This window comes from Quercus lobata, chromosome 7 (genome assembly GCF_001633185.2).
Source record: "Quercus lobata isolate SW786 chromosome 7, ValleyOak3.0 Primary Assembly, whole genome shotgun sequence".
NCBI lineage: Eukaryota > Viridiplantae > Streptophyta > Magnoliopsida > Fagales > Fagaceae > Quercus > Quercus lobata.
Window position 1 is genome coordinate 39957379 of NC_044910.1, and position 18705 is coordinate 39976083.

At 35.9% G+C, this 18705-nt stretch overlaps 1 protein-coding gene across 4 annotated transcripts; it reads right to left on the reverse strand.

The window, feature by feature from the left end:
* Positions 1–479: 479 nt before the first annotated feature.
* On the reverse strand, positions 480–8753 carry LOC115953322 (dnaJ protein ERDJ2-like). Of its 4 annotated transcripts, none has more exons than XM_031070927.1 (11): positions 8676–8753; positions 5940–6172; positions 5743–5838; positions 5490–5610; positions 5273–5379; positions 4925–5142; positions 4256–4433; positions 4040–4159; positions 3190–3276; positions 2403–2513; positions 480–1813 (listed from the first exon to the last, which is right to left on the reverse strand). In XM_031070927.1, exons 2-11 carry the CDS (start codon positions 6123–6125, stop codon positions 989–991), a joined length of 2049 nt encoding a protein of 682 aa, XP_030926787.1. In that variant the 5' UTR covers positions 6126–6172; positions 8676–8753; the 3' UTR covers positions 480–988. The 4 variants fall into 4 exon arrangements, with proteins under 4 accessions (XP_030926787.1, XP_030926788.1, XP_030926789.1 ...); XM_031070928.1 differs by lacking the exon at positions 8676–8753 and adding an exon at positions 8572–8650; XM_031070929.1 differs by lacking the exon at positions 8676–8753 and adding an exon at positions 6288–7881.
* Positions 8754–18705: the final 9952 nt, after the last annotated feature.

Sequence of the window (18705 nt, forward strand, 5' to 3'; positions counted from 1 at the left end):
GGAAATAGAGTTCAGAAAAAACAAGACTGACTCAGTTATATCATTTGTAATCTTACCACAATTAATACAAATTATTTGGAGGATATTGAAAAATACTGGACTTGTCTGGTTCAATTCTTCTGCAATGCAGATGTATGGAAAATACATGAACTTTCTAGCCATTAAGAATAAAAGGGAAATTGACACGTTGCATTATCGTTAAATGCATGAGTATTGTTGCTTTGGGATGTTCTCAAGTTCTTAAAGAATGGCTGCAGGCGGGGCTTATGGGAAAATCAGAATAATTGACTAGGCTAAGTTGGCATTATATTCTGCCTTCATGGTTTTAACATTTTGAGGGTAGTGGGGCGTTAATATGGCTAATGGTTATTCCTGTCATACGGTTATTTGTTTGTCTTTTGAGTTTTGACCAGGGGGAACAAAACGAAAGACAAGCAACAAATGAATAAGTAAAGGGTAAGTGCTAAGTTCAATGAGGATGAAGAATGAACCCAAGCTCTATTTGACAGAATGAAAGCTCCTGTTTGCCCATAGATAAAACAACACTGATCTCTGCACCAGCAGCAGGGGAAAGAGAGGAGGATTTTACTCTATTACACGAGCAGTTTCGGGACTAAAACTTGATTGTTGTACATGTAAGAGCTTCAGTTTTGATGTGTGTGTGTGTGTGTGTGAGAGAGAGAGACCCTATTACTTCAGTCCTGGCCAAACTACATCCAAACTAGAACGAGGTACATTAAAAATGAATTCCAACATGTTAATGGATCAAGAATCATTCAACTTTGAACCCTATTTCTAGTTGAACCCTTCAAAATACACTATCCCTGCAAAATTGATTTACTTGAAGTGAAACTGTAAAGGGTTTTCTTGTTATTTTGGGAAGCCAAGCACGGGAAATTACAAAGGAACAGTTGTATAGACCTCACCTGCTCCATGTATTCGAATGAAAAGGGAAAATAAATAAATTAATTAAAATAAAGGAAACTTTTCACTCTTCCCCATCAGAGCTTGAACCACTGTGTTCTTCATGGACACTGACATTGCCCCCAACCCCATTTGTATTTGTGCCCTTATCATCCTCATCATCTTCACTGTACTCACTCTCATAATCATCAAAGCCTTCTTCTTCTTCATCCTCTTTGTCCTCAATCTTATCCTCCACTGTTAGACCCTCTCCTGCCAAGTCACCTGCCCTTGTACCTGCTCGGCTCTGTTTCAAAACTTTCACCTTCAAGGTTGTCTTCTTGTCACAACCAATCCACGAGTCACACAAGCAGTAAGAAGTTAGGTTATAATTTCCCTCAGCTGGGGCCTGAAACTTGCCCATTACTAACCTTGATCCATTCCTCACTTTCTCCACAGCTTCTTTAACAGCTGCATTTATCTCCTTCAAGCTAGACCCTAAGCCCTCCTTTGACACTTGAATTGCTTTTGTTGCAGCTGTTATCGCAGCACCCTCATCCATGAAGCTTACCCTCTGGGACAGCCAAACATCATTGGAGACAGAATCTGCAAGCAGCAACCAGAAATTCTCTTCCTTGTGGAAGGGGAAGTAAGGAGCATGTGGAAGGGCACCGACCAGGCCATTCCCCCGCCTCAGTGTGATCCAAGCATGCATCGTGACTATGTCACCCTCCTGTATTCCCTCTTCACCCTCTGTCTCACATTTGATACCAATCGTTATTGAAGGCATCATTTCAAGAACCATCTCAACATCTTGAGAATCAGCAGCAGAAAATCCAGCAACCTGAGTCAGCAGCTCAGCACGCTCCTGTAGAGTCAAGTCTTGAAACTCTTGAAAAGAACGCACTTTCTGCAATTATATGAAGTGTTTGAGACACTAACAGAACCCACCTCCACTCTCTCTTTTTCAACCCTTCTCTTTGCAGGTTGGAAAAAAAGGGGAGAAAAGGATACAGAAATAAATTTTAAATTTAAAAGGAAAGCCTGAGCCCCAATATACTGCAGTTTGTACAGCCCACCAATAATTGTAGTAAGGGTAACATACAACAATAGTTAGAATATGGATAGTCAAATCAGGCTCTTTATCAAATGAGAAAGTTTAGGGGCACAAGTTTTTTGCCACAACACTGACATGATAGATTGTGAGTGGTAGAGAAAAAATAGTGAGTCGCAAAAGAACTCATATCAAATTTGTTGGAATTGATGATCATCTTTTTCCAAGAAAAACTGAATACTGTCTGTTATCCAATATCTTACCACCATAAGCATATCATAGGTCTGAATGGATAAAGTGATAACTACAAGTGCAGTGTCAATTTATCACAGGAGATCAAGCTTAAACTGTTGCTTTAGTGCAGGTAGTAAACCAGAATATTATTGGAGATACATGAATTTCCCAAAGAGAGGGCAAAAAACTGAAGATGAAGAAATTTCCTTACCTTACGTGTGATCTTTTTGACAATGGCCTCACTAAAGTGTGGCAGCTGCAGAAAGGGTGCAATTCCTTCGCTAAATCCTCCAGCTGTTTTCCTTGCACTGAGTGGAACTGCCTGCGTCATTGTTTTGCAAAGAGAATGCACTCCTAGTAAGACTACCGATGAAAAGAATGGTACTAAATTTAATAAGAGTTAGACAACTAAAAGTTGAACATTTGGATTCCCAATTCATGAATACCAAATGATACGTAATAGGGATCAAGTCCTAAGATTCTCAGCAAAATCAGATGCACAAAACATTCTCCTAAATTCCAGGCCAAAATTAATATAAGCAAACCAAAAATAATTTTCAGGAGGTGTCACGCAAGCATTTAAATACCAGGTTAGCAATTCCCAGGTTGCAGTTGGTTACCATTGGCCAGAAAACAAGTAGCACAAGGAACAAAAGGGTATTAGAATCACATGAAAATCCATGTCAACTTCTATGGCATTACAGAAAAATCTGACCATGAAAAGTAGATTGTCTTCAAAGTGAATTATTCTAGAAAGGGAAACAATGAGCTCATATCAAAAACAAATTGAATGATGGGGTGTTGGTAGCAATATGCAAGCTCAGGGAATAAAAGGGTGTTGTGTAGTTGTCATAGGTCTTATGTTCAAATCTGTGGTATCAAAGAAGGCATAAAACAGTCATATGATCTCCAGTATGTCAAGCTAAGAGAAGAAAGAAAAAGTGTGTGTGTGTGTGGGGGGGGGGGGGGGGGGGGTGAACTCTGGCAGGAAAAATAACCTGGGTGAAATTTTGAGAAAGCTCAACCACTCCAATCGCAGGCCTCAACCATCCATAGCCTTGAGAAGTGCGGGGTAGAATTGCCATCTGTATCCATAAAGCACATATCAATTACCATAACTTCTGGAAGAATTAAAACTGAAATGCATCTAAGATGCATGTGTAAGCACATAATTGTTTCCTTTAAGAGGAGAAGTTAAAAATCAAGATAACTGTCAAGATGCAACCAACTGATACACACCCAACACTATTTCCCAGTGTTTTGGATGAGCTTATTTTGTTTAAAAAATAAAGCTTTGTAATAGTACAACTGTACCTAGAAATAGTGAGGCTTTAAAGTACAAAAGCTGGCAGTGAACCCAAGCTAACATTTTCAATTACAAACTCCCCCCCTCCCCCCCACCCCCCCAAAACAAAATATATATGTATATATATATTTGCCTTTGTCATCCACAAAATTCTGGAATAGGCCTAGATACACAGGGATTTCCATTACCTACAGGTTCATAAATTTCTTTAGAGCAGGAAAGAGGATTTAACAATATGTTTTCTCCTTTGTCTTAAGAAAGATAGAAAGATAGGTAAAAAAGATAATGAATAGAGCACTACCAGGTTTTCCATCAACCATGACAGCACTGCAGTTAACTTTCTTCAAAATCCTCAAATAAAGTCCTCTCATAAATAGAATTTTTACGAAATAATGGTCACTTGTATAAAGATGCAGGGTAACTTGAAAAGAATATGCAGAGAAATTTTTGAATATCTAAGGAATCAAATATTTCAGAGATGAAAAGCATCTTCAAGGGGCAAGTTACTCATCAAGGGTATGGGTCAGGAAACATAAATATACCTTCATTAATTCTTCAAGAAGACGAGGTGAGCATTCAAGCACACGCCTGAAATCACCCAGCAATGCTGGAGATAGAGCAGCAGACTCTCGATTCAATTGGGCTTGGACCAACAATACTGTCTGAATAGTAATAAGTTAAGTGTGTGAACCCAAGTGAAATGTGAGAACTGTAGAAATCAGAGTGCCAGTCTGCCAGACAGAGCCCAAGCAAATCACCTTTACAAGAGCCGGATGCTGCTTCCAAAACTTGGCTTGTTCTTGACGAATGTTCTTATGGTCCAGGTTTAACTCACTCCTCACTAACAAGAATAGTCTCTGAAGGGGTTCATCATCACTCCGACGAACTGGAATGTCCATATATTCAGCAGCCGTTGTGAAGACCTCCATGACCTTGCTGTAAAAGTGAAGTAATAAAAGAGAAATCAAAAAGAAAAATCAGGCACACACAACTCAGTAGTGGAATAAACTCTATAGCAACCATGAGAATATTTGGCAGCAATGTAAAACCAGATAAAATCTTATGTTTATATTGTCTGTTTAAGAGTGGAAAACAAGTTGGAAGCAAGAGATTACTTGCCCTCTGCAAAAACAAAAGCTTACCCCAATGTTTATTTGGTGGTTAAAAACATTTTATGAAAAGCTTTTGGCCTGACACCAACCCCTATATGATGCCAAACTCCTGAAAGGCCATTTAGTGGAAGGAGATGGGCCTGCCAACAGCATAAAGAAAGAGAAGTTTGGAGGAAGGTTTAAAAGTGTACCCTATTGATTACATCCACATTTTTTTCATCAATGCAAGAAATCCAAAGCAATAGTGACTATTTAGCGGGAGTTGAAGACTGACAAATAAGTGCACCAAAATATCAGCCTGGAGAAATTCAATACCTTGGGGCTAAAGAAGGCTTCATGAAGTAGTAGTAGGCAGACATAGTTTGATGCCTGACATAGTTTCCAGTATATTTGGATGACCTTGATAGATATATGACAGCCATCACCAAGGGCAAAAGGATACAGACTCCAACAATCCCGAGTAAAAGTATTCCACCCGATGCCCCATCAATATTTAACAGAAACAGAGGGAGAGCTACACTCATTTCAATCCCCTGACTCAAACAAAATATAACATTAATTCAGTGGTACATGTTCAAGTAAATCAACTTCCCCACTTCAACACATAAAAAACATAGCAAAAGGGTTTCTTCCTGTGTTATTGAAGGGAAAAAAAAATACTACCTTCCTGCCATCTGGATGTCCATATTTTTCAAAATTCTCACGAGATACTGGATCTGTCAGAGCCTGGTAAGCTTTTGATATGTATTCCACAAAATAATTGTGAGCCTCTGAAACAAAAGAGGGAGAAAAACTTCATAAGCTCAGGCCCTTAACAAGACATTTCTAGCCACCCAGAGGTGAAAACAACAAATAAGATGAAGATATGGAAAACTTGAACCTGGATCTGGATTTTTATCGGGATGGTATTGAATAGAAAGTCTCCTATACGCCTTCTTTATATCTGAATCCGAAGCTCTAGGTTCCAATCCAAGAATGCTGAATGGCTCAAACACTTGTATCTGAATATGGAAAAGGTGAAAAACAAAGGAATATGTTCCATTATGAGTACCAGCCTGACTTTGTTAATGATAATTAGCCATCCACTATCAAAGGAAAGAATATGGAGCATCATAAAATGAAGTACCAAATACCTCATGGTTTATATGCTTAATGTAGTATACCAAGACCATCATGACAATCCAAAGAAGCACAAGGGTCAGGTTACTACCTGTTGAAAAGTTTGAGATCTGTAAGGTAAACCAAAACAATTAATATGCAGCCAGGCCATCAGAGAAATCCTCCAATACAAACATTAAGAAAATAAGATATAGTTGGAAGATAGACTTACCCTTTTAAATATGGATTGGCGGTACTTTCCAGAACTTAAGCATACAGAGCACTGGCAGTGAATGTTCTTTTTCTCTTTAGAGAATGCATGAAATAACTTGAATACTGTGTAGGGCACCAAAGGTAGAGCCATTACAGTCAAGACGAAGATCGGGAATAGTGCACTATTCTCTTCTGTTGCAACCATCTTGACCTTCTAACTACAGCAATTTTTAAAACCAGATAGAATTACACCTGCGAAGTTTATCCCAATTAGAATTGAAATCAATGTTCCAAAACAAGTACACCAGATGCATCCATATGTGAAACCATAGAGGCATAAAACACATAGCTGAAAGCCTAAAACCACCTATGTGGACCTGCATAACCACCATCCAGTTCACATTTGTACAGACCATAAACAACACCTTCATTCACAGAAGCAAGTAATAGTTGCAAAGAGTCAATAGCCTTGTAGCTCAAATGGCACTTCCTGGTATTTCCAACAAAGACATTTAGGGGTTCAAATGCCCCCTCCCCCAACTATCAAATGATCAGGAAAAAAAGAGAGCAGCAAAGCTGCATCAAAACATGAAATTTTACAGAGGAACTACTTTTGTTTCTGTACTTATAAAAACATTACTAAATGTGTATTTGGATTAGCTCTTTACGTTTTTCTCTTATTTGCTTATTTGTTGAAAGTGGGCAAGAGCAAACTCATATCTAGAAAAAAAGTGAGGCTTAAAAAGCTATGCATAAGAAAACAAACTGCATAAGCACCTAAAAATAGCTAAACCAAATGCACTATAAATGGCTTCTAGATATCTCTTTTTGTCAAAAATATGCTTGAGGTACAAACAGTGAGTTTTGCACCATATACACTTCTAACCTCGAATCCTAAGATCACATACATATCCAATATGGACTGGAGAACATGACATAATGCAAGAATCAACCAAACACTAATTGCTTGAACCAAGTCCATGGGGGTGCAAACATATCAAATTCCTGTTGTGGCAGTAACTCAAACTTTGCATATCCAAAATACACTTGCACAAAGGATATGTATACCGAAACAATCCACATTAGAGAAGTTACTGGAAGCTGAAGTCCATTCATAACAAGTCTTCAGCAATAAGAAGTTCAACTTAACCAATTCTTATTCTTATCCTTCAAAGTAAGGGCGCATTTCTCTCCCTCCAATGACACCACATTATGAGTGAGGGAACTGTTTTGCAAATTCTCCCATTAATGCATTTGCCGAAAGGGCCCATCCAACAAGCCAAAAGCTCCATCACAAAATAAGCAATAACCCAAATAATACCAAAACATGCAAAAGATCAGGACCACAATTTGTGAGCCACCACACGATAGAGAAGCATATGAGGCACAATCCAGCCATGTCTAATGCACATAAAACACCAGTCCATAATGATTATACACATTTTCCTAAAATTTTCTGTAGTCAATGTCTTTCCTAACACCAAGAGCCTTGTAGCTCAACTGACACTTTCTGATGTTTCTGTTGGAGATGACCAGGATTCAAATCCTCCTCCGGCCTAATGATACACACTAGGATGCACAAACACAAACATGAACACAAGTACAAAAATGGGTACAATATGGTGACATAAGCAATTTTTGAAAAATTATAACATGATATAGCAGATATGACACCGTTACAACTCAGGTACAACGCCCAAAATGAAGTGTCTGTGTATCTTAGGCCACACACCACAAGAAGAAAGACACCCACTAAAGCTTTGTATTAGCTTTTCATTTGGAATCCTTAACTATCAAAAGGAAACCCAATTATCCAAATCACTTTATCTACCTCCCCCCCTTGTCAAATCTTTAAGCACATAACTCGTTTAGAAGCTGTGTCACAGATTCTTTTTTTTTTTTTTGAAATCAGTGTCACAGATTCTAGTTCCCAATAAACAATCACCAAAGCTTTACTATAAAAGTTGACATAACACTGATACAATAACACAAAGACAAAAAAAACCTATATCATGCAAAATTCAGCTGTCTTTTAATTTGCTAAACCTCAATACTATAATTTTTATTTTCTACTCAGACATGGTGAAATCAAAATTCATAAGGGCACACTAGGATGCACAGACACAGATACAGATATAGGTATGATATGGTGACATGAGCAATTTTTGAAAAAATTATAATATAATACGGCAGATAGGACCGACACAGGTACGACATGGGCACGGCACCCACTAAAGCTTTTTATTAGCTTTTCATTTGAAATCCTTAACTATCAGAAGGAAACCCAATTATTCAAATCACTTTATCTACCTCCCCCCCATGTCAAATCTTTGAGCACATAACTTGCTTAGAAGCTGTCACAGATTCTAGTTCCCAATAAACAATCACCAAAGCTTTACTATAAAAGTTGTCACAACACAGATACAATCACACAAAGACAACAACAACAACAACAAAAACCTATATCATGCAAAATTTCAGCTGTCTTATAATTTGCTAAACCTCAATACTACAATTTTTTCTACTCAGACATGTAAAAGGCACCAATGTTAATTTAGAAACGGTTTTGTAATCTTACGTTGGATGTAACTGTTAGTGAATCTAAATAAATCAGTGGAGAATTGCAAATAAGTATTTAACGAAAGGATTACCTAAACCTTGTAGAGAAGCGTGAAAGTCCAATTTGAGAACGAGCGAATTACAAAACGAAGCAAAGAAAAATAAATAAATTAAATAAACGAAAGAAAAATCTTACAATTTGAAAAATTCTTCTTCTTCGTCTCGTCGCCTCTCGTTCGTGCGTTCGTTCGTTCTCGTTGAAGGACAGAATTTTGAAAAGTTCCTCGGCAAGTCGGCATTAATAAAAAGTCACGTGATCCATGTGATTTGTTTAAGTCATTCTAATTCTCATTAAAAACAAAAAATATATATATTAAAAAAAAAAAAAGTCATTTTAATGATTCATATATAACGTTTATGGTTTTATCGTAATTAGAGTAATTTTTTTTTATCGGTTTGTTTAGGAGATATTGTTTTCTAAAAAATGAATGATTTTTCAAAATTTATTTTTTTATAAATCTATCTCATTTTTCTATATTTGGTAACAACCTTAAATGAGTTTTTTAAAAAATCTCCTAATTTCCTTTAGTTAATTTGCCGTGAGATAGTGTTGTTTTTTTTAAAAAAAAATTAGTGGAAAACAATCTCTAAAATTAAGCCATACATTTTTTGTGACCAAAGATAGGTTTTTTTTACTCGTTTTTTCTAATACTACAAATGGAGCAGTTACGATTTGTATTCAAAAAATTAGTATTGTTATATATTTTGAAAATCTAACCGTTTGAATTGCATGTTTTTTATGTTCTTAACACACATATCAAATTTTAAGCCAATTGAATGTTGTAAGGACCAGCTTTAGACTCCTAGCCCAACGAATATCTGGACTTAAGCCCAAAACAATAAATTTGTAGAGAATGGGTTGGGAAACTGGACTTACGTGAATCAGGTAACAGAAAAACAGGTTTTGATGCTAAAAAGAGAAAGATAACAGAAGTTTGTTAAGGAATAATGTTCTTAGATTGGTCCGAGGACGATGATTCTTAAATATTTTATGTTTAAAGCTCTATTACAGATTTGTTTACAGTTTTTCTCCTCCCTCTCCCATGGAGGGTCTTTCACGTTATAGAGTCCTCTTTGGACCATTTTAATCCTACACTTGTTGATCATCTGAGTTCTTACTTGAGTACCTGTCCCATCAGACACCCTTTTTGGCTTTCTGTGAGTTGCGTTTGCCAAGGTAGCACTGTTTAGAGGTCTTCTCCACATAAATGTGGCCAGAAAAGTAGCTGTAGTGCATTTAATGCGGTGGTAGCAGCTTTCCCTTAGATATTTTTTAGTTTCCTTCCTTCTTGCACGTTCATGAGACACGTTCCTATTGCTAGAGCTTCTTGGAGGGTTACCTAAGTTGCTGAAATATGTGCTTGAGCTGTCTTTATCATATCTGAGGATGAGCCTCTCCTCGGATCACATTCCGTTCGTAACTCATTTATAAGTCTCTCAATAGGAAATCCTGATAACTACTTGCTTCTCCTCATACAATTCAGCTATCCCGGACAAAGGCCCAAGGCCCAAGATGTCATTCTGGGCCTTTATCCCTACAAATGTTATTTATCATTTGATCTATAAAACTTTTTTTTTATGCATAATTTTAAAAAATAAAAATTTAAAATTTAATCATTTGATTGATGATATCGTTATTTATCTTTTGATGGTGAATTATAACAAGTCATATTTGTCTATACAGGTCGTGCAAAGCCCAACAACGTCCAAGACTATCTTCAAAAGGGAGATAATAAAAAGATGCACTACAAACATGAAAAGAGGTTGTCCAAGGAGGTTTTGGTCATCCAAAGAGATATTAATCGTCCACAACACAAGAAGGAGTAGACGATCAACTAACACTTAGTGAATTTTAGAGTATTTTCTATAGACACAAAACAATCGGATCACGATCCACTATTTCGAGACATGGGGTGAATTCTTCGAAATTCGCTCCTAAGTCCACACATCTCCCATGATGTTAGTAGAGCCTAACAAGTAGACCCACTCCAAAACTCTCTATAAAAGGGCCAAGCCTCATCCAGCCAAGGTACACTTTTACTATTCATCTACTCACTATACTTAAGTCCTATAGAGAAATCTTGACTTAATCGTCGAAAGGTCCTTGGTTGGTTCACCCCAGTCATCTTTGATAGTCTCTTTCTTCTTTTTAGGTTATCCAACTGCCATTGAAACCCGAAGCATTCAGCCTACTAATTTCACACATCATCATTTTTTTATTTTCTACAAGATTTTTAAGTATGAAGAGTATAAGAAGAAAATGCAATTTAATGGTCGATTTGTCAAAATTCTGATCCAATAAAAATATATTAAGTGGAGTTGTAGTCTTAAGGCTAAAACCAAGTTTGTTACCAAACCTTATCCTTATAATAATTGAAATCCATTTTTGTAGTGCTCAATTGTACTTCTGATTCCATTAATAATAATATTTATCACATTCAGTCAAATTGTGAAATCTAGTTTCTAGTAAGCGTTTGAACTAGTGAAATATGATTAACAATAATACAGACAAACATTTTTTTTTACAAGTTTTTCATAACCATTAATATGATGTAATTAGAGCATAACAAAAATGGTGTAAATGATGAATTTACATGCATGTGATATTGCATAAATCACAATATATCATGGTCATGTCAACAATTATGAAAAATGATATGTCTTCTACATTACTCACTGATGTCATCAATTTTGTATAGGATAACCTTAGCATGACATTTTATCTATTGGAAAGGGGATGGAGGTATAAGATTTTTCCAATAAACCATTCAGGGAAATTTTGTAATATTACTATGTTTTTTTAGGGTATGACCATTATAGGTAACTGTACGGCACGGGTAGGGGTGTCAATGTTCGACCCAACCTGCAAACACGACACGAACCCGACACGAGTTTTTTCGGGTTAGGGTTGGACCTTAATGGGTTTGAGTCATAAACGGGTCGACTCGAAAGCGACACGATAAGAAACGTGTCATAATTGGGTCAACCCGCAATAGACACGTTTGACACGTCAATTTATTTGTCTCAACCCGAAATGACCCACTTAACACAACTCGTTTAACTCATTTAACAAATAAATATTTATTTTATTTAAAAATTTTCAAATATCTTTTATATCCAACATATATTTTAAATTTAAAAAGAAAAGTGAGTAATTACAAAAATTTACAAGAGATATAATTAGAAATTGAAACTTTACAGACCCTAGAACTACTAATACTTTTTTTTTTTTTTTTTTGGCATAGAACTTGGACAAATAAAATTGGATGAGCTTGTGGAAGATGTTATGAATTTGAATATCAACAAAGAATCTATGGATGATAATCGTGGTCATAGTCAGGATTAGTCTACTGTTTACTCAAATTCTTTAAATATTGATACTTAGCATTTGACGAGTTCCAAGGATATTATATATATTTTTTTAACTATATTATTTTATTTTTGTTAAACTTAGTTATTTTGAATTTGGGTTGAAGTGTATGCACTTCTTTTAGAGTGTAAAGAACTTATTTTCTAGATGAATATTATATTTTTGTTGAACTATATTATTTTGAATGTGAGTTGAAGACTTGAAGTGTATGCACTGCTTTTTGGGATGTAAAAAATATTATTTCTAGATGGATGTTATATTTAATATTATGTAGGTTGAAATGGGTTGTGTTACATTTGTGTCAACCCAACACGAATCGTTTATTAAGCGTGTCAAATGGGTTGGGTCAGGTCAACCCGCCTTATTAATACGTCAGGTTAGGGTTGAAGAATCATAACACGATTATTAAATGGATCGGGTTAAGGTTGAGCCATTTAGTCGAATAGCCCTACCTTGACACGACACGAACCCGATACGCTAACCCGAATTGACACCCCTAGGCACGGGACCCCCAGACCCATTTGGGCATTGGGCCTTAAAATCCAACTTTACATTACGGCCCACGGGCCCAACCCACTTGGCTAAAACTAGACCCTGGGTCTGCCAAGGCCATGGGCCCGAGCCTCACGACATTGCGCCCGGCCCAGAACCTATTGAGTGAACCACTACAATGAATGTTCATTGTAGCTGATAACCTAGGATCTACTCGGCAAGGTACACCTTGGACCGGAGCATGATTGACTAGGGACACTATACCTCAGTTACACTGGTATCGCCCTGGGAAAAACATTTGCTGAACATCCATTTTGAAGTGGGGAGCTAGTTCCAATGCCACTCTCATCACACCCCACTCCCAACTAAACATCTACTTAGCAATAACGACATTGAACCTCCCCTATCACTAACTGTAAGAGTAATCATAACTCCCCACTAAGCATTGGGCTATAAATATGAGAAGATAAGGGAGAAGAGGGGGTGGTTGAAAGGTTGGAGAGAAAATTGAGGATAGGAGCAAGGGAGCAACAGGAGAATAACAGCAGTGGGGGTAGGGGAACACCTCAGGAGAAGTTGCTACGTTGGGTTTCTGTGTTGGGAACTGCCCAAGCTAGGAAATCCAAAGCCCACGTCACAAATAGATTGTGAGCCCAAGTGAGGCACAGCCCATTAGTCTCATCTTTGGCACGCACAATAACTATTATGATAATATTCACATTTTAAAATATTTTAATGTTTATCATTCCTTCATGAGTATAAATAAAATGATAAGATTAAAACGATTGAAATAACAATTCTCATCATGGTGGATATCATATCCTAGATATACTAGTGTAGAATTTGATTTACTTTACTAGATCTCTGGGAGAGAATATTCTAAAAAGGAAAAAGATAAGAAAAGAAAAAACTTTGTGAAAGGAAAATCTTTCCGTCAATGATAAATGGGAAAAAAAAACTAAGGGCACTTCTAGTCTTAGTTTTGGTTGTAAATTAATTGTTACCTATGAAAATTTTGAAAAAGATGAGTAAAATGGAATTTTTTTTTTTTTTTAAGTATATAAATCTAAAACGGAGTTACATCTATTAAAAAATAACTATTATAAATTTACAACCATTTTACAAAGGAAATTTTTTTTTTTTTTTTACTCCAAGTCATTTATAACATTGACCATATATACAGGTTATCTCTATGGTTTTAAAATAGATCAGATCGTCCGGTTCAACTAGGAACTAGACTTTAATCCAATCCGTTAAAAACCTCCGAAATCGAGGAAAAACCTGTCAAAAACTGAGAACCAGACCAATTTCCAACTCTTTAATCATTATGATTTTTAAAACCATGGTTATCTCTCGCAAATCTTTGAAGTCTTTGACCATGTGTCCGTGCAAAGTGCAAACCTTGAATGGTATGAAATTTTAATCTGTTTGTGAAGCGGCTCGCTGCTAGGCCTAATGGGTTTGTACTTTGTAGTACTTCTTTCATGGATCCAATTATGTCTTCTTCTTCTTTTCACTAGTTATGACTTATGAGGCTCACAAACGAACAATTATGCATTTCCTGTGTTTAAAAAATGAATGACAATGTTTATCAAGGTCTAGCATCTAGACGTGACACAACCAAATGGGAATAACGTGAGATAAACTTAAATTCTATATGTAATACAATGATGATAGCGAGTAGAAAATAGGGGCTTGCCAATCTAAGCAAGCTACCTTCTCAGTCAATAATTTGATTAGATTGACAGTTTTAAAAAGGTGGAAAAACTTTAGAGTACATCAAAAGGTAAAAGCACAAGAGTCTTATGGTAAAAACTTTCGTGATTTTTTTTTTATATACAAAATAGAAATTCTATTTTAAAATAGTCTAAGTATATATGTGTGAGAAACTTTCATTCCTAGAGACTTGAACCTTGTTCCTTATCTCTTCTTCTCACACCCCATAAACACTTATACTTGGAAGTGACCATCACGCTAACGGAATACGGTGATAAAACTTTCATAATTAAAGAGTTACTTCATATTAAAATTGTTTTAAATTGTTTTTTTTTTTTTTAATAAGTAAAAGAGTTCTAAACTGTTACTATTACAGAATATCTAGGAAATTTATGTCGGTAGCACCTATTTTCTTTTTAACTCAATTGAGATAATATATATATATAAAACCTAGAAACAAAAGGCAGAGGAAAAAGATGCTTTTTTAAGTGGGATTATTAAAATATTAGTAAGGTCTCACTCTCACCAATGCTTCCACAAAAGCATTACATTGGACAATGAGGAGAATGAATCATAATTTACTTACACTGCATAATAAAAGCAGCACATGACTAAGGCTATTTGGTACTACTCATTATTCAATACCCAATTATGGCAAATCGCTTGACCATCACGGCATGTCTAACAATCGAGCAATATATAGTCATTCATAACACTATTTTGGTGAAAATAATTAGAAGATTTTCTAACCATCGTGACATGATTTTAGCTTTGGAGGTCAATATCCTTAAATTAATTACTCCTATAATACTAAACTTAGTCCCAATCAACCACCATTAAGGTTAAAACCCTTTAAAGAAGCCTTGACGTACATATGTTCTTTCGAAATTTAAAATTCTTAAGACTTTTTTTTTTTTTTGGGGGGGGGGGGGGGGGGTGTGGGGAGGAGGGGGGAAGCGTAATTCTGGCGAATAATAAAAGAAGATGTAATTTTACTATACGCGTGGAATGAAACATACATGTTTTTATTAACTATATTTTTCCCAAATCATTTATATTATTGATCATACATACTGGTTATCTCCACAGTTTTTAAATTACCTGACCGTCAGATTCGGTTGAATCTGGACCCTAATTTGGTCTGATAAAACCTCCAAAACCGAGGGAAAATCTATCCAAAACTGAAAATTGGATCTATTTGCGGTTTTTTGACTGTTACAATATTTAAAACCATGGTATTCTCTCATAGATCTCTGGTCTCTTTGACCAAGTATTCATGCAAAGTGCAAACCTCGAATGGTATTAAATTTTCTTCTGTTCATGAAGCGGCCCGTTGGGCCTAATGGGTTTGTAGTGTTTCTTTCATTGATCCGAGTATGTCTTTTATCTTTCTTTTTTTTTCTTTTTTTTTCACTAATTATGACTTATGAGGCCCACGAAACAGTTTTAGTTTTCTCGTCCGGATCAAATATTATAGAATTAATTAATAAAAGACACTTGTGCATTTCCTGTGTTTAATTATAATCAGATCATACTTAAATCATATATAAGTCAAATATTAATCAAACGAGGGGCAAGTCGGTAGAGGGAGTTCATAAGAATCTAGGAAGAATAATGATATAATTCACCAAATACCCACAAAACAAATAAGAAAATAAAGACAGAACAAAACACGGATTGCTTTAATTATTAGATTAGACGCGAATCTATTATTTAAGATGCGTCTTTGATTTTGAGTCTTTGGACATGAGTAGTATATTCCTTCATGATATGCTGTTTAAGAAGGAGAGAACCGTTGCTGTCACTTCCTCCCACTTGCTTTCGTCTTATAACTCATATCATAAAATATAAGACAATGCAAGCTTTGATTTAGTAATGACTTGGTATCCTTTTTTCCCCCAATTAGTCATGGTTGTTCACGACCGTTCATGTGTGTGCGCGTGATTTGAGCAATTGGATGCTGGTAATGAGTCAATCTCATTGGGATACACACACACACACACACACATATATATATATATATATATTCTCTTGCCAGGTCGATCAGGATATGGAGGTATGGAATTGAACAAAATAAGGGGGTGTCACCTAAAGGAAAAGCTTACATCTAATTGAATTCCAAGTGACCAATTAAAGGATGGGCTCATCCTTGCAACACAACTTAGGATTTTCTCTTTATGTGTGGAACTTGATGCAGAGCTTATTGTCTAATTGCTTACCAATAATTTGATAAATAATCTTATGATGGAGCTTTTGTTCAATGACTGCTGGATCTTGATGAAGAAATTCCGCGTATCAACAATCCAATACATCTTCAAAGAGGTGAATTAGTGTGCTGATACATTGGCCAAGCATGGAGCTACCTAATCTTTTGACTATTTTAATTTTGATAGCCCATTGTCTGTGGTGGAGAATCTACTGACTTATAACAAAGTCGAGCATTATTGTAACAGACTTATTTGTAGCTAATATATTTTTAGCATTGTTTTACCCCAAAAAAAAAAAAAAAAAAGTACCTTTTCCTTAATTTACATATTAGTATTACAAAAAGAATTTATACTACTTTCTCAAAAAAAAAAAAAAAAAACGAATTTATACTAAATAAGGTAGCTTGATGTATAATCCCACAAAAAGGTGTTTTCTTTTGTTGATGGAAACTTAGAAATTTCATTAAAGGGGGAAGGAATTACATCATTGTTAATACATCATCAATCAAAATAGAAGAAAACTGTAATGGTAAATCCTCTAACCCCTCTGTAAACTTAGAAAAAATATTAGCAGAAGTCAACTTTTGGGCAAACCCTATTACCAAAACTAGCAACTAAATTTGGGAGCAAATGAGTTGCAATCAAAAGGTGTTGGGCTACAAGATGTGTGGATTGCAAAATATATCACAAAACTTCTCTTTTCATAATAGAAATGTTATGTCTACAACTTCTTCACAACACTTACATAACAAATTTTAAGTAATAAGTTGTTATTAGTATTGGTGGGCAAAAAATTAGTTTCAGTGGTGATTTCAAATTAGAACCAATAACAAGCTATCACCTAGAGTTCGTTATGAAAGTGTTGTGAAAATATTGTGAACGCAATATTTCTTATTTGCATAATTAATTGTTTTCCAATACAAATGGTGCATCTCAACATGTCATTCCCTAGTCAAGAGGTTCCTGCAATCATATATACGGGTAGAAATTCAAAGGGAAAGGGTCTTTAGTATGCAAATATAAAACCACAAGCTAGAAATCCACCTCAAGAATAATTTGATGAAAACTTCTATCTCATACTCGCCCTAAGCCTTCCCTAACAGTTCAATTACAACGCCTTTTTTTTTTTTTTTTTTTAGAGAAAAAAGAAAACACAATCAATTTGCCAAGCTATTCACACCCTGTATTATAAAATTTCCTAACCATGACAGTATCGAGTCAAGGTCTCAAGGGTTTTGCTTTCACCTTTGGTGTCTTCTTGGAGCCATACTAAAAAACAATCAAAGGTAGAGATTGTATAAGCTACTATATTAGTAACATGTTTTATTGATAAAATTGACAATAAATAAAAATTTGAATCATAAATGTCTTAATTGAAAATATTAAAAAGTACCAATTAAGCTATAAACTCTTTTACCATATTACTTACATTTGATTGCGTATATACAATAAGCATGTAAAAGACAAATGTACACACGGGTAATGATTTACACATAAAGTAATACTATAATAGAATCAAGTGGGATTTACATGCTTTTTAGATAGAAAGAAAGAAAATCACGTGAATTTTGTGTAGTTTTTTCCCCTAAAAGAAAGAAAGGTAAATCTAACTTGGACTAATGCTGACACGGTGGCTAACTCCAAGTTGGTTAAATTCACTAGTGAAAAGGTTTTTCAAGATGAATGCTAGTACTCTAATATTTTTCGTAACTTTTATCGTAACTTTTCACGTAACGAGTTGTAAGTAATAGAGGTATGAACTTATATTGTGCTTGTACGGCACCGAGATCCCAAAGCCCATACTGGCCTTGGGCCCAGGCCCATATAGGCCCCGGGCCCAAGCCCATACCGGCTTTGGGCGCAGGCCCAGCAGAAAGGTCCAGCTACCTTATGCCCTTCTTGAAACTACCTTAGTGTAAAAACAAGTTTTGGGTATTGAGTTCCAAGAGTTGACCGATTAAGCTTTCCCGGTCAAGCGTACAAGCCGTGTCCGGGAAAATCATGATAAGCACGGGAAACTGAGTTGCCGAACATAATCAGTCAAAATGGAACTAAGTTCCAAGATCATAAATGATGCACCGCCCTCTCACCTAAACATCCACTTTAACCAGATAATATTGGACCTTCAGTAGCACTAACGGTGACTGTAATCATAATCTCCCCACTAACCTTGGCTATAAATAGAAGAAAGTTGGGAGAAGAAGGGGTTCAGAAAAATTGAGAGAAAACAGCCAAGTGAGTGAGTATCAACTGAGTGTTGCTTTGAGTCTCTCTGCCGAGAACGACCCGTAGTAGGAAATCCTCAAGCCCACTACAAATAAATTGTGAGCCTAAGTGATCGAAGGCCCAGAAGTCTTATACTTGGTTCTCACAATTGGCGC